General features: G+C 37.9%; 1 protein-coding gene across 6 annotated transcripts in view; it reads left to right on the forward strand.

Moving 5' to 3' along the window:
- Positions 1-16767, forward strand: part of COL14A1 (collagen type XIV alpha 1 chain) — a 119264-nt gene that overhangs the window by 84324 nt on the left and 18173 nt on the right. For all 6 annotated transcript variants that reach the window (XR_011337204.1, XM_069854588.1, XM_069854586.1 and 3 more), the window contains exons 34-40: positions 371-529; positions 4819-4896; positions 5169-5255; positions 9241-9294; positions 9696-9791; positions 11013-11066; positions 12266-12319. Coding sequence is in view for 5 of the 6 variants with exons in the window: in XM_069854588.1 (XP_069710689.1) it covers positions 371-529; positions 4819-4896; positions 5169-5255; positions 9241-9294; positions 9696-9791; positions 11013-11066; positions 12266-12319 (582 nt within the window). In the remaining variant the exon portion in view is untranslated. The remainder of the gene's footprint in view (positions 1-370; positions 530-4818; positions 4897-5168; positions 5256-9240; positions 9295-9695; positions 9792-11012; positions 11067-12265; positions 12320-16767) is intronic.

Below are 16767 nucleotides of genomic sequence, written 5' to 3' on the forward strand. Positions count from 1 at the left end.
GCGATTTCATTTTTTTTCAGTGTAAAAACTTCACGATGGAGGGTTTTGCAGAGCTATTAATATATAATTTACAGGCTAAATTTTACCACTTGGTTTGGGCTTTTGCAAATAGCTATAAAGGATGTATTTGTGAGAATTGGTGCTATATAGCAGGATCATACAAGGCCAAGATATTGTTACTGATCACATAAGCCAATTTGGGTTGGAAGTGACCTCTAGAGATCATATAATTTGTTATTTGCTTTTCTCTGATTTTTGTTAGCAAACACAGAGTTAGGAGCTCACATCAAAAAGTGCCCCCCCTTTTCCCAGGAAATTAGTATATCTTATGTGCTCCTTTGCATGTTAAAACATCTTTTCTTTTGCTTAGTTGCATGTTGTTATCAGCAAGACTACAGCCAAAATAATTATTGACTGCAAGCAAGTGGGTGAGAAGACCATTAATGCTGCAGGGAATATTAGCTCTGATGGCATTGAGGTGCTGGGGAGAATGGTCAGATCCAGAGGACCAAGGGACAACTCTGCACCAGTAAGTAGAACAAGAAAAATTCTTTAAACTATTTATAATAGTTTGGAATTATTGCAGTTAGCTTTCAGTTGAAGCAGTGTGAACTCATTTTTGAAGCAGTAAAGTTCCAGCATAGGAGTATGAGAGTCTTTCCATTTCACTTCAGATAATATTAGGAAGGTTTATTTGGAGTTTTCAGGTAAATTTAGTTGTTGAAGGAAGAACTGACAATCTGGCAATGATCTTAGGGAAGCTTCTTTGCTGTGGAGTACCCTGTGCGAATTTTCTTTGAACTTTCTTGCCCTTAGAAATGAAGTTAGCGGAGAACATGAACCTTGTACTCAAGACTTGATTTGAATAGGAATGAGGTTTCAAAAATGTATTTTCTTGCCACTATATGGAAATATTCTTGTTTAGTGAAAAAGTAGCCCTCAGAATATATCTCTGTGTACAAAAAAAATAGCCTTTAGGCCTCAGACTTATGGATAATAATTACATGAAATCTGAAAGACAATAACACAGAGAAACCTTTGTAGTCACATACCAGTAGAAACAGAAAAAGCCAAACTTAGGAAATCTTGGAATTAGAGAAGGCTTTGTGAAGAAGTGGAAAGAAATAGTGTCTTTTGTTAAAACCCAGGAATCTATAAAAGATGTCACACTGCCCACTCACTGAAAAATTTGGTTTGTTCATTTGAACTGTAAAACTGATGTAAGACTACAAATTCATTGCTGAAGAGGAAAATTCTTTACTCCCTAGTACTGTTTAGCTGCCTTCAAGTATTAACAAATATATCAAATAAAAGGAAGTCAAGAAAGCACCCTAATACCATTCTTTAAAGTCTCCTTTTTTCTTATATTTTTTTTATTTTGAGTAGAACTTATATGAATAGTCACAATTCAGGCATGAATGAACTCCAAAAATTAGACGACATCAATGGAAGGTAGTAGGTGGCAGGGCAGAGGTTCTTCTCACAACAGGTAGTACATCAGTGCAGCTCCTTGCTGTAGAATTTTGTGGTTTCTAAGTATTTAAGTTGCAGGGAAACCTGAACAAGTGCATGAAAGGGGAATATTGGGGGTTAGCTAATCTGGCGCAGGAAATCCCTGATCTGGAAGTCATTGGAAGATAGTAAACTGTAAGACAGAAGGATGACTTACACCCTTGTGCTTCATTAGATATTGATTGTGTCACTGTTGGGAACAAAATACTGGGATTTATTCTGTTCCAGTATCTTCACACTTTTAAGAGGTTCATGAAGCCAAGCATATAATGAACTCCTTTTTGTAAAACATTTTGAAAATTGTTTTGAATTAATAGGAAAACTGGAGGGGTCTTGATAATTCTGTAAAGGTTTTTTTTTTTCTATTAGCTGTGTTTTCATGAAATACTTTGATTTTACTTTTAAACATGCTTATTATATAAAATAAAAACAGATAAGCAGTTATTTGGGAATAAAATTGTGGATGTTTTGTTCTGACTGTATTCACATGGAACGGGTTGAAGTTGTCAGAACGTTTTTAATGCGTAGACTAGACATAAGGAAGAATTTCATTCACCATGAGGGTGGTGAGGCACTGGAAGAGGTTGCCCAGGGAATTTGTGGATGCCCCATCCCTGAAGGTGTTCAAGGCCAGGTCGGATGGCACTTTGGGCAGCCTGGTCTAGTGGAAGGTGTCCCTGTCCGTGGCAGGAGGATTGGAATTAGATGATCTTTAAGGTCTCTTCCAACCCAAACTATTCTATGATTCCAGTGCAATCACCTGTATTTTGCAAAAGTTTTCAACTTTGAGGGCATATACTTGTATCAGATTTTTTTTCCCCATCAATGCGTATGATGTGCAGCAGTTCAATGAAGAAGCAGAAATAGAGATAGATAGGACAAAAAGAGGATTAGCCTAAAGATGCCAAACGCTTTTAACATATCTGGATTCGATGCTTCAGCCAGCTTGAGAAATGAAACCTGACCATGATGTTCATCAGGTAACGTTCTTTATTCTGTCAGTGGGATTTAATGAGAAGTCCAGTTTTAAAATATTGTTTATTTACAATTTATAAACATTCTCTTTATTTATGCTTCCTATTCTTCTAAATATCACTTTTTTGCCTCCATGTATATGTAGCATTAAAAAAAGGGAATGGGAGATGTGGTCTGCTCTTGAGAAAACTTTGCAGAACTATAGCCTCACCAGTTAAAGATAGACAGAGTTTTCTGTCTTACTGGTTCTGCTTACAGGGCTGGATATTTAGAAAGCAAAATCACTATGAATGTGGAGAACTATGAATAAAAGTTTAACAGTAGCACAGAAAGCTTTGTTTAGGTATTTAGCTTGAGTCATAGCAACCCACATAATATTTTAAAATAAGAATACTGAGTCATTCAACATTTGGATGGTGAATGCAACAATTCAGAGAATGTATATTTGCTCTTTATTTTATACCAACATGCTTTATCACTATGGTTCTTTAGATTGTCTGAGTCAGAGAAAATGATGCATATACAAGGCTGTGCAGTATTGTATTAATTTAGCCAATACTGTCAACCTTCTGTTGTTCAGGATAACAGAATAGCTTAGAATGGACTGCCTTGTGGAAAAGTCTTACAATCATAGCATCATAGAATGGTTAGAGTTGGAAGGGACCTTAAAGATCATCTAGTTTCACTCACCCTGGCATGGGTAGGGACACCTCCCACCGGACCAGACTGCCCAAGGCCCCATCCAACCTGGCCTCGAACACCTCTAGGGATGGGGCAGCCACAACTTCCCTGGGCCACCCGTGTCAGTGGCTCCTGAGCTGCTTTCTGCAAGTCCAGCTCAATGTTTCTGCCCTCCTTTTCTGGGATGTCTCAAGTGTAGTATCATGCAAATGCCAGGGTCATGCTGACTCCCAGAGCAGTATGTTTGTGCATGTTCATGTGCTCTAGCTAATGAGTTCTCCCATAATTAGTAGCTTTGGGATGTGTAGCAAAAAGACAGCTAATTGACTCCGCGTGTAGCCAGCTTGCATTTGATGTAGCCAGGGACATAGACTTGTTGGAATCAGGACAGAGCTTTTTGGAGTCAAACTAAGGGTGTGAAAGCTGCCTTCATGCTGCACTTCAGCTGTTTAAAATGTTTAGCATGGAGCCAGCTCACATGTGTCTGCATCTGTAGTACAGCTTACCTACAAACGAGCAGATAAGAAATATTTATATGTATATGAAAGTATTCCTTTGCTTAAAATATAATAATTGAATTACATAAGAAAAAATATGAGCAAATCTAAAGGCGCACATATGTAGTTCATTTAAGCAGCTTAAAAAGTGGTGCAATTTTAAGAAAGCCTTTAAATGCTGGTGTTAAAATAATGCCACTAAAAATAATAATGGGAACAAAACCAAAACAGAGTTCTATCTCTAGCAGTTCCTTAATTTTTTTGACGTGTGGGGTTAATTTAATGGGATGTTCTGTTCCATTCCCCTTTCTATTCAGTATGCATATATATAAGGCATGGAAAAAAGAATAGAAATACTAACAGAAGAAAGCTTCATTTCTCTAAACCCCTGGTTCAGTTCAAGGCTGCAATGGAGAATTGGTTTTACCATTGAGTCCTATTTAGTATACTGTTTCTGAGTACCTAGAGCCATTATTTTTACCAAATGTGTGTGTTCTTGTAGATGAAGTTCTTTGCCAAACTATTTTCCCAGACCTGTGATGGGAATTTTCTTTTCTGCCCAGTGTTCTCAGGTGCTGAGCAAGCTCTTTACCATCCTTAAACTTTTGTTGCCTGGGGATAATATGGATAAGGGAGGCCATATTCTGAAATAAAATAAAACTGGAGAAGATGATAAATATTATTTGTGGCTCAGCTCCAGTGTAAGTAATAGGCTACAGGAGACCTTGTCCCAGATAAAAATCTCAGCACCATACCAGTGTGTTAAAAGAAATTACTCAGCTTTGAGAGCTGAGCTCTCTTTTGCTTGTCTGTTGATGCCTCCTTTGCTAGAAAAAAGTATCAGCCAGCACCATTATGCAAAATCAGGAATTTAATCAAGGAGGTGAGGATAGTCTAAAAAATGCCTGCAACATTTAACCTTGAACAGCTTTCTGAGTCCAGGCAATGTCTAATATTTTGGACAAGTCAGTTAGAACACAAGACTTTTACTGTTTAAGTTAGTGCATTTGTGACTAGCTGCTCTCAGTTGATAGCTTTTCCTTTGTCTAATCTGAGTGCTTGACTCAAGGTAGCTTTTCTTGAAGATGGCTCCATTTTGCACTGATCTTACAACTAACAATCATTTTGTACATCACCCTTTTTTTTGAAACAGTTGCAGTTACAGATGTTTGACATTGTTTGTGCTACCTCATGGGCCAATCGGGACAAATGCTGTGAGCTTCCTGGCTTGGTAAGAAACATCTTTCAGTAGCTGTAGAATTTACCTTTTACTTTCTCCTTTATTAACAAATGTTTTAATGGAAATGGATGGTTAAGAATTTCCAAAAAAGCCTTAGTCTGCTTGGATTACTTATCCTATATAAAGCCAATGTGATGTATTTTTCTAAATCACAATGGTGCTTTTGAGGCATCCACACATAACCTGTCTTAGGTTCACAAAATTCCTAAGTTCTGAATCACAGTTTTGGACATAATTTTCTTTCTATCCTGATCTTTCCTTAGAGAGATGAGGAAAACTGCCCTGCCCTTCCTCATTCATGTTCCTGTTCAGAAGCTAATAAGGGTCCCCTTGGACCTCCTGGACCACCGGTAAGGTTTTATTCAGGTTTGTAGCCAACTGTGCCACAAAGTCCACTGGACACCTTTATTCCAAGACATGTGAATATATTCCCATTATGTAACTATTAAGGTCAAAGTAGGGTTTTAAGTATAGGCAATGAGATTAAATTCCCTTCAATTTATAGCAAAGATGTCAAGGAATATGCTGTAAAAAACCTTCTTTCTCAATAGGTTAGCCAACTTTTTAGTGGCCTAATCAAGACCTGAAGCAGTTAGGGTGGTCTTTAGACCTTGAATCCTGTTACCTGTCTGTAGCATTAGTAGATATGTCATAGTTAGTACCATTTATTTTCAATTTTTTAATCAATGCTATCTGCCTACTCTAGCACATGTGCATTAAATGTCATTCGGAGTTTAGCTTTCCGAAATGCTCAGTTCACGGTATTAGGAATTAAAGATATGGGGTGTTCCATATCTAAATGAGTGTTTAGCGTGTAAATGTTAAGTCAGTGTATAACTAAGTTCCTTGCATAACCAAGTCTTTTCAAGAAAACAATTATTTAACTTTCCTTCCATCTCATTTTAGGATCTTAGAAAGATGGAATAAATCTTCATCTTTAATGGCACGTAGACGAACTCAGATAATGGATCAGATCAGACAACTGAGACATGGGTCACTAAATAAATCAGTCTCACATCCCAAGGCTGATTTTTAGCTGTTTAGAAAAGTTGTAGGCTCTGCGTGCAATGGTCTATTATTGCTTTGATTGAATGATTATCTGAAATGGGATGTTTGCAGGATGGTCATGGTATTTTTTCTTTTACAACTCTTATTGATAACTCTGATTGGCATTTTAGGGCTGCTTGCTAAGTTAGCTTGATCTGAGACCCTTTTGTGAACAAGTTTGAATTGTATGTTTCTCTGCTCCTACTGTGTCCTGGATTCTCTAAGAGCATATTTTGAAGAGAAAAAGTGAAGAATGTGAAGAAAAATAAATTTCTGAGAAGGTTAAAGTGCACAAATTACGTGTTCAACAATAAAATTAACTTGCACAGAAGACATTCACGTAGTAGGTCCTTGCAGACATTTATCCTAGTAACAACTGAGAGGTTAGTCTTTCTGCAAGTACTGTTCTTCAAGCTCTGGTACAAAAACTTGAAAAGGAACTCAGGAGAAAATTCACTGAAGAGGTATATCTTGAACAAGGAAAAAGTATTCTGCTCTCTTTTTTGAAAGTAGATCATAAATCACATATGGATTAAGGTTTTAATTTAATTTTAATTTTAATTAAAACACTTTAATATGGATTATGGTTTAAATATAGAAGTGTCCAGTTCGTGGTCTGTGAAAAGACAATGGGATAGTTCACAGAAAAATGCAACTGAAATTTAGTAGGTTGCCCACATTTCACAGTATAATGAAGAATATTTAAAAACTGACTGGAAGGATGTGTGTTACAGTAGTTCAAAACATATACAGATGGGGAATTGCTAAAGCTTAACCCAGCAGTAAAATAATGTGCTTCTATTTATTGCATTTATGATTAACTGTATTTTGAGTAGCATAGTACCATGCAAGAGGAGGCTTAAAATCAAGAAGAAAAATCCCTGCCTGCGCAAGGGAGTATGTGATTCTGGAACTCAGCCTCTTGTAAGTGGTACTTCTTTTGCCAGACAGTTAGATGGCATAGCTCTGGAAAAAAGTGAAAGGCCTAGGAAAAAGCAGAGCAAAAGAATAAACTCAACATTCATCTCTGTGCCAACCCAAAGTCATGTGCTTGTCTGGTCAATACTGGTCCAAGTTGTTAAATTGCCATGTGACTTTACTGTAAGCCAAGGATTTTTCTGTTTAAGGGATCAGAGTTCTACCAGGTAGCCAGTTTTAGACATTAGACTAAAAAGACTCCAAATAAAAGGCTTCCATTTGTTTGAGGCAATAACTCTGGAAACGTTTTTAAGCTCTTTTAGGAAATGGGTCATTTTGGGTAAGACAAAGTATCATTTAGAGTTATTATCTGACAGTTTTCATTATGGGATACTGCTTTTATGGCTTCATCTTTGCCAGAATTTGATCATGTTGTTTGAAGTTCCGCACGCACAGTAAAAGTAAGATATCGCACAAACCTGATAGCTGCATTTTGAAAGGAGTGCTGCAGAACTAGAGAAGGTGAGGAAGGAGACAAGAAATATTGGAGGATTGGAGTTTAATTGCAAAGAAAAGTTTTCATTGGTTCATAGGTTTAAACTATCAAAAAGAAATAAGGTGGTGACTTGATATGACTTAGTAAGAACTATTTCTGAGGGAAAGCTCTAGCTATTAAGAAATTATCTGAAATAGGAGAAAAAGACGTAACGAGTTCTTAGCTAGAAGTAGAAGCCAAAGAAATGTAAATTTTGAAATTAATCACACAAGCTTAGTAGTGCTGGGGAATAACTACCAAAATAAGTTTATGAGAAAAATAAGAGAGGCTCTTGTGATGTCTTCATCTTAAATCAATGCTTTACTGGAACTTGTGCTTTTACCAGGCAAAGGTTACTGGGTTCAAAACATGGATAAGTGTACCAAACTCAGTGTAAATCTCGAAGCATATGATTTAGTGGCTCAGCATCAGGCTATTTTTAAATATATGTTCTTACTTAATAAAAATGTAATCTGTTTCTGAGAACAAAATGTGAGAAAAATGTGTGATTTTGTTTATGTTAAAAAGTTGCAGTTATTTTGCTGAGTATTTGCAGAAGACTCTTTAATCTGAGAGAGAGGCAGGAGAAGGGCAGACACAGGACAAAGGGCAGAGGGAGCTACTGGGCTGAAAAGCAGAAATGTGAGGACATGGAATTTGGGAACTGGCAACTGGAACATGGGTCTGTGGAGAGCGTGGGATGAGATTTTACGGTTGGAGCCGACCGTGATGGAATGGGTTGTCACCACAGAGCTGTGGGACAGAAGTGAGAAGACTGAAGGAATTGAGAAAAGGAGTAACGAACTGCTCTGTGATCATGCATATTAACATTATATCATGATACCTTCATTGAAGTGCAATAGTATTCTGGTACTTCCAAATGTTTCTGTTACTGGCATTCCTATTTTAAGAATAATAGATACCACATATGCTTTTAATTTGATAAACATATTTTCTATTTTTCTGTCTTTAGTATAGCCGCTGTTAAATTTATAAGTACTTATTGTACCTGCTAAAGAATGCTATTCAGTTATGGGACCTAGTTGTATAAGGTCACTTTTGAATATAAAGAAGGTCAGAATCCCTGTAAAGCTCATATTCCAAGAGATTAAGTGATATAATCAGGTGGGAGAAGAGGGAAATTGATCTGTAAAAAAAGGAAAAAAAAAATCTTTGTATGCTTTCCTAGAGGACAAAGCACACAGAGCATGTATATGCAAAACACATTCATGGCAGCCATCCATAGATATATGCAACTCCAGTGTCTCAGACGATACTCATAAAATAGGCAACAGTTGGTTAATAAATGATTAACAGATGTAGGCACCGCTGAAGAGAGCAAAAAAGAGGAAAATGGGCAAGAGTGTCTTACCTATGAGTAGCTCCAGATTAAACCATGATAAATCTAGCAGATTGTGGAATTGTCCCTGCTGGAAAATACTCCCGAGTCATAGGAAATTCAGCTTTTAACAATGTGGTGATTTTGGTGAGAACAGACAGATGTGCAGGAGGTTTCAACAACTGGAAGGGAATCCGTGACCACATGTATACATTTCCATCCCTACTATAGCTTTCAGTGTTATTTTGATGCTTACGTGGTGTGTATTCTTGGCTCTATAAAGTAGTCACATCTGTGTTCAAATCTGTTCTTGTGTATGGTCACACTTAAGTATGTTTTCAGTTTAATTACTCCAGTGGAAGGATATGGGCAGTGTATTCACTAATTCCTGAACACTGATTCAGGAACAAGAAAAAGCTGTTTGGCTTCTTGGGATTTAATTTTTGTTGATTTGAGAGTTTTGGTTTTTAGCAAGTCATGTGCTTGTGGTTCACAGGGCGGTCCAGGCGTCAGAGGTGCCAAAGGTCATCGTGGAGATCCAGGTCCAAAGGTACTTTGTACAATGCTTTACAGTTGACAGATGCACAAGTTGTCAGTTTATTTCTGCTGCATGTAAACCTTGAAATGAATTCCAGATTGTCTCTAATGTCACCGAGGAAAAAGTACAGTGAAATACCATTGGTATTTGATGTGTCTCTCTTCAAAACAATTGCTTGTCCTGTTTGTTCCTTGTTAAAAGATATAAAATTCAGAATGCAGCTGTCATAGCATAAATTTTCATGTTTTTGTATTTTTAAAGGAACCAGACAGTTTTAAATTGAACCCTAATGGCTCAATCAAATGTCAACCCAAATTTCAGATGTTTTTGAGTCTATTGGTATTTAATTCTTCAAACAGAAGCCGCCTTTCTCCATATGATAAGAGTTTAACTTATGTCCTGTGTTACTTTAGGGACCAGATGGACCTCGAGGTGAAATTGGTGTTCCTGGACCACAAGGACCTCCAGGACCACAGGGACCCAGTGGTCTTTCTATTCAAGGGCTTCCAGTGAGACTTATAATATCAATAGGGTTCTTTCCTGTGATGTTTTGAACAGCATGTCTCTTAGACTAGACTGAAATATCTTTTGGTGTCCTAATCAAAATGTGAATTTCAATATTTGAATTGAATCACAGATTTCTGTTTAACCCATAGTAGATGTGGGTTCAATGCCAACATTCCTGTTTGTATCTGAACTTCAAGTTAGCTGAAGAAATTTGATTGAAGTTTGAATATGACCCAGGCATTAGCATCCAAGCCTGGAGGCAAGTGAAAAAAAAATTGCAGTGGGGGTGGTAACATGGCCCCAAACTATAATGTTAATATTTCATCTTTTTCTGGCTTTGGTATTGCTCACCCCAGATCAGTTCTGACTTGAAAGGTATCCCCATATTCACTGCCAAAATTAAGCAACAGTATTCACTAAACTTAGAGTCTGTCATCAAGGGATCTGACTAAGTCTGGAGTTTGCAATGCTGTTGTGAAACGTCTCAGAATTTCAACATAAAAATGCATTGGTAGAATAATGAACCAGCAGCACTAATCTTGTTTCATATACAGATGTGGGCATATACAGCCTTGGTAGATGAGTACACACATGCAGTAGATGCATATCTTTATCTGCTAGACTTTTTCCAAGACTTACTAGAGTATATAACACTTCCTTCTTTTTACCTTGCCCATGTGATACTGCTGTACAAAATAATGAAGTGATTTGCTAAAATGGTGCATTCTTGATGATGCTCCTATTAGACAATGATACAGAATACATTAATTATAAGAACAGTTATTTGAAAGAGAAATTGTGTGCATAAAATGTATTTATGATTAATTTATTATGTGGAAAAGTATATCTTTGTCATGCATATGTACTGTAGAAACACATCTAAGTTCCATAGACATCCACTGGTTTCATCACTATAGTAAATACTTCTGAGAATGGAAGACAGATTCCTTGGAGAAGAAAAGAAAATAACTACATTTTTTGTAGTGGCTATAGCTTTGTCATGTTATTTCTGAAGTCTTTTACAATTAGTTTTATTTTCTTTGTTTTCTATATTTGTAAATTCTTCATTAACAGCTTTGCAAATAGTCTGTAGATTCCCTTTCAGCAGGAAAAATACTCTGTTTTCTTATTGGTTGCTTGGTTAAATGAAGCTGAAAGGAACTATTGAAAAATAGGAAACTAACCAGGTATTTGATTTACTATGTGTGATTCTTAATTTGCAGGGACCACCAGGTGAAAAGGGAGAGAAAGGAGATACTGGTTTTCCTGGCCTGCAGGTATTCCCTAAGTTATTGGTTAACCTATTTACTAAGTTTGAATGTTGAATTAACATCATTGTGAATTTAGGGGACATATTCACAGCTGCTGAGGAGTGTGTTACTGGGGTGAATTTGAACAGATATTTATGTCCAGACCTAGGGTATGGCAGTGTGAAGTGACAAAATCATTCAGGGCCTGAAGAACTAATCACTTTCTTAGCATTGTTAAACACTGAAATTGGATCTCTATAGACTCAGAAACTATCCACTCTTAGATTTCTGCTCACACTTACACAAAAATAGTGTTTGCTTGTTTTCACTTGAAATCCATTAAATCTTTCTTGGAATTATTTAGGAGGACAGAGCAGGCTCTTAATCTTTTTGGTGCCATCTTTCACAACATTGTCGTCTTAAGAAGCTGTAGTATTCAGTGAATCTTAGTCAGCTCAGTGTCTGCTATTTATTCTGGAAATAATATTCCATTTTTTTGCTGCTTTCCAGGATCATTTGTTTTTCCATTTTCAGATGTTCCTTTTCTGCTGGTGATATCCTTCTAGTATTTGTTGGTTGCTATCAGTTTCCCCTCTCTTGTTCATATGTACTAGGGATAGTAAACTCATACTGCCTTTCCTCATAGATCAGTTTTGTTACCTTTCTGGAACACTGCAGTGATGGTCCCAGGCTGGTGCTCTCCATCTTTGATGAGCCAAAGAGCGACATTTCATCCAAACAATGGGGAACTGTTGGACATAACTTGCAATGCTGCTCAGGCAGGATTTCCCCTTTGATGTTGATGCACTGACTTCAAACAATATGGAAACAGACTCCATTTTAGCAGCAAGAGAGAGAAATAGCAGTTGTGTTTTCAGGTTAGGGTGGAGTTACACTGACATGACACTGAAATGATGTAGGAAATCAAGCCCCTTTTCAGTGACACAGGAAGCCTGACCTGACAAAATTGTCAGTGGTCTTAGCAGAGGATTGTTGTGAGGGGTATGAAGCCTGTGCATTTTAACAATGTGTATTTAACCATCTCTCATTTCACAGAAATACCTTTTTTACTGAATCTCTTGTGTGGCTCTGTCCAGTATTGAATGCTGAGTTCCATTTATCTAAAACATTTATCCAAACCCATGTCATACAGTTTCACTGGAAAGTGATTTAGTTGGATTCTGTTAACTTGATCTAATCATCTGTCCTCCTTTTATAATGCTTAGGGTGTCCCAGGAGCATCAGGTTCACCTGGAAGAGATGGAGCCCAAGGTCAAAGGGTAAGGTGAACATGTTTTGCATTCCTTCTAAGAATTTCCATTCCATAATGGGTATTTCCCAGTGTGGTTGATTTATTCTAGTTATGTTACTTGTATTCTATCATTTCTGGAGACCCATATCTCTGTGCCAATCAACAGAGAAGGCAGAGATAATGTGGAATATCCTTCCATCTGCTAGGTCAAGTTTGAGAAATACTCAATGAGTAATGAGGTGACATAAACTACATTTGTATTTAATGCAATTTATAGGAATGGATGTCAATAGTGTCCAGCACTGCCAATTAATTTATTTGATTATACATTTAAAATTAGATGATGCTTAAATGGTACCTAATTAGCATGCAGTCCATTACAACGATCTAGATTTGCTTTCTAGCTAATTAACAGAGACAATGACAAGGGAATTTGATATAGAATGTAAAACAATACCTATAGAAACTGCTGACACAAGGGAAAGGTGAAGTGTAATATCAAAATTTAGTCAATCTTATTCTGCTTCTGGTAAAACAAATGAAGATATTTAGTCAGTCCAGGAATTGGTAACAAAATCTTCCTGTGTACAGTTAGACTTCCAAGAAGTCTTTCCTGTCTCTTCACTATTAGGCAGGCACTGAAATGTTATTGTTAACATAATGCTAGTTTATTTTCTATGGAACAATTTCATTATTAAATATGACTTTCTTGTTTCACCTAACAAGATTTACATATTTATGATCATTTTTTGTCCAGTCTTGGTCATGAGGTGACTTGGTGTTAGATGTACATGTGAGTGGTATGTGCCTCCTCTTTCTGCATTCCTGATCATGAGAAACATTCTGCATCCTGCAGTTCAGTGTGAAGAGAACTCCTTTTTTACTTTATTCTGTAGCTAGCTTTATATTTAGCAATGACAGCCCTCAGCCATGCCTTGTCATCAGCCAGTGGTTTAGAACTGATCTAGTTTTCCCATTTGGAAGTCAGCAGGTTGTTGCAGAGGGATGGCATTTCTGAGGAAAGCTGGGGGGAGAATAGTGCAACAAAGGCTTTTAATAGAGCCTGGAAAAGTCATGCTGCGCTTATTCTGTAGAAGACCCCAGTGCTGTCTATCATAAGGCAGGGCAGCTACATAAATTGCCAGTTTCTATAGGTATGGTAATCAGGCTTGGTTCATCTGTTCGTATTCTTCTGGTGTTAATCAAAGAAGCTGGATAAATAGCCTAGATCTCATAAAATTAGGTCTGTTAGCCTGTTACCAACTCCGTGTGACCCTTGTGCAACGTTGTCCAGCACAATTATTTCTATGGCAACAAATAATGGTGGTATACTAATTTCATGGTGTTGTAACTCAATTGATCCCCGTGAAGTTATGACAGCATAAAATTGCTTTTAATGGGTGAAGATTCAAACCAATGATTTCACCACAGCTTCTTTGAAGGCTAAACGCTGGAGAAAGGCATCAAAAGGGCATTACTGCAGCAACTGCAAAGGGGAACTGGAAAATTTCTGTGAAGTAAATTGCCTTTTTGGATAATATTCCTTTTATTGGACTTCCTCTTGTTAGCCAAGATGCCAAACTGTTTTGCAGCTATTACACTACTATAAGTGAGATTTTTCTATGTTATTGTTGCCTTAGTCATAATTTCCTCATTAGTATTTATTGTTCATTAAAATATTTTAATTATAGTGGTACCAGTGCTGTAAAATACTTAACAGATGGCTAAATCACACTGATTTTAATGGGAGCTAAGCACTCAACATATTTCTTGGGAAATCTCAGAGAGCTTTGCTGAACTGGAGATAATGTGATATTAAACTAAAGAAGTCCTTGAATGGAGATTTTTTTTCCTTTCAGTTACTGGCAGTTAGCATCACTTCATTTACAGAGTTCTTTTCCCTTCCTTTTTATTTCGATCCCTAGCGTTCATCATTTCTGGTTTAATTTTTGAAATCAGTTCAGAAATGGTCCCGTTTTTCCTCTTAATGTTTTAATTTAGCAATTAGTCTATAAAGGTTCTTTTTGTATATCTGAACTTCTGCTTTTAATCTCTGGATTTTTCATGGGTTTTCCTCATTCTGAAATAGAGCATCTTCTCTGTCAGTTGTGTGAATTCATACAAAGATCATTTTCATAATGTAATGTGCTCACTGTGAGGAAAGGTGGAATGTAATAAAAATACTGTGTGAAGGTTGAATCAGAGTAAAATATAGGTTGTCTGATAATAAATCAAACTTCTTCTGGATATCTATAAGAATATTTTTAAACATATTTGGTGATTGGTTTAAATCTACATTTCACATTCCACACTAAGAACAGTTCTCTATCCTCTCATTGACTTCCAGTTATGAAAGTGTCATAAAATATTTTACAAAATAGAAAATGGTTTCTTTTCATCTTATGGCCAGGTCTGTGGTTGTTTAGTGCCCTCTCTTATTGCCATAGATTTGTAGCTGGCAATATGGAGAGGTTTTACTAAAGAGAACAGATTGTGTTTTTCCACCTGATTTGCCAAGCATATCATGTAGAAAAACATAGCTTGAATTGTATATGCAAGAGAATCCAAACTGATATCATGCTTCTGGACAGTACGTAGACAGTAATTGCTCTCTCTTATGCTTTTGTTTCATTTTTTTCAGCCAAGTTTGGAAGCAGACTGAGACTGACCCTTGTTTAGATACGTAGTTAGGAGGGGAGGAGTCTTCCCTTTCCCATATCTTGATGGCTACTATTCTAGTTCAGGTCACAATTGCAATCCCTGCTATATCTTGTGAAGTGCAGGCCACCTGAGAGGACAGATCTACACAGCTTCAACAAGAGAAGTGTAATATATCACCCTGAGTGGCCTGGGCTCAGTAGCTTCAGTTAAGATTTTGCCAGTATCTAATCCTACTTGAAAAATCAAAATCAGCTCTCCACAAGTATCCCAAACAAACTGCAGGCCACTGAAAGCTAAGTTTATAGTGAGGTCAGCAGCAGTTTCCACTGACTTCAGCAGACTCGAGATATTACAAGGATTTAGGTGGTGCCTATGTTCCTTGATACCATTTGTATTCTGGCAAATGAAATCCCTTAGAAAAAATAATAACTCATAGCTATACTATTTCTATATATCTGTTTTTCACACCATTAGCGAACTACGGCCTGATTTAAGTTAACCTTACTGAGTTAACCCCCACAACATCCTTCTCCTCCACAACACCCTCCTCTCTAAACTGGAGAGATATGGATTTGATGAGTGGATGGTATGGTGGATGAGAAACTGGCTGGAGGGTCATATTCAGAGAGTAGTGGTCAATGGCTCAAAGTCCAGGTGGAGATCTGTGACAAGTGGTGACCCTCAGGGGTCTGTACTGGGGCCGGTGCTGTTTAATATCTTCATATTAAGATATGAAGCGAGATTACGTGCACCCCCAGCAAGTTTGCAGAGGACACCAAGCTGAGTGGTGTAGGTGCCACACCAGAAGGACAGGATGTCATCCAGAGGGACCTGGACAGGCTGGAGAAGTGGGCCTGTGAAAACCTCACAAGGTTCAACAAGGCCAAGTGCAAGGTCCTACACCTGGGTCAGGGTAATCCCCATTTTCAGTACATGATGGGGGATGATGTGATTGAGAGCTGTCCTGCAGAGAGGGACTTGGGGTGCTGGTCAATGAGAAGCTCGACATGAGCCAGCAATGTGTGCTCACAGCCCAGAAAACCAACCATATCCTAGGTTGCATCAAGAGAAGTGTGGCCAGCAGGTTGAGGGAAGTGATTCTGCCCCTCTATTCCTCTCTTATGAGACCTCACCTGGAGTATTGTGTCCAGTTCTGGAATACTCAATGTAAGAAGGATATGGAACTGTTGGAATGGGTCCAGAGGAGGGCTACAAGGGGGATCAGAGGGCTGGAGCACCTCCCATTTGAGGACAGGCTGAGAGAGTAGGGCTTATTCAGCCTGGAGCAGGGAAGGCTCCGAGGAGATCTTATAGTGACCTTCTAGTACCTGAAAGGGGCTACAAGAAAGCTGGGGAGGGACTGTTCATAAAGGCTTGTGGTCATAGGATGAGGGAGAATGAGTATAAACTGGAGAGGGGCAGATTTAGGTTTGACATTAGGAAGAATTTCTTCACCATGAGAGTGGTGAGACACTGGAAGAGGTTGCAAGGGAAATTGTAGACACCCCATCCCTGGAGGTGTTCAAGGCCAGGTTGGATGGGGCCTTGGGCAGCCTGATCTAGTGGGCTTGGAACTGGTTGATTTTTAAGGTCCCTTTGAACCCTAACTATTCTATGATTCTATGAAAGATTATACATCTTGATTCTAAAACACCCTACATTTGAAGTCACACATCAAAAGCTATCTCATTCTGATTTTGGACTTGCAGCTCCATGGAAGAGATTCAGTGGCTCTATACAGTCATTCCTATCATGGATGTGACTGCATCGGAGAGAAAACACCCTTTTGCAATGTAATTCCCCCCAGTCATTCTG

This window comes from Phaenicophaeus curvirostris, chromosome 3 (assembly GCF_032191515.1).
Source record: "Phaenicophaeus curvirostris isolate KB17595 chromosome 3, BPBGC_Pcur_1.0, whole genome shotgun sequence".
Classification (NCBI taxonomy): Eukaryota; Metazoa; Chordata; class Aves; order Cuculiformes; family Cuculidae; genus Phaenicophaeus; species Phaenicophaeus curvirostris.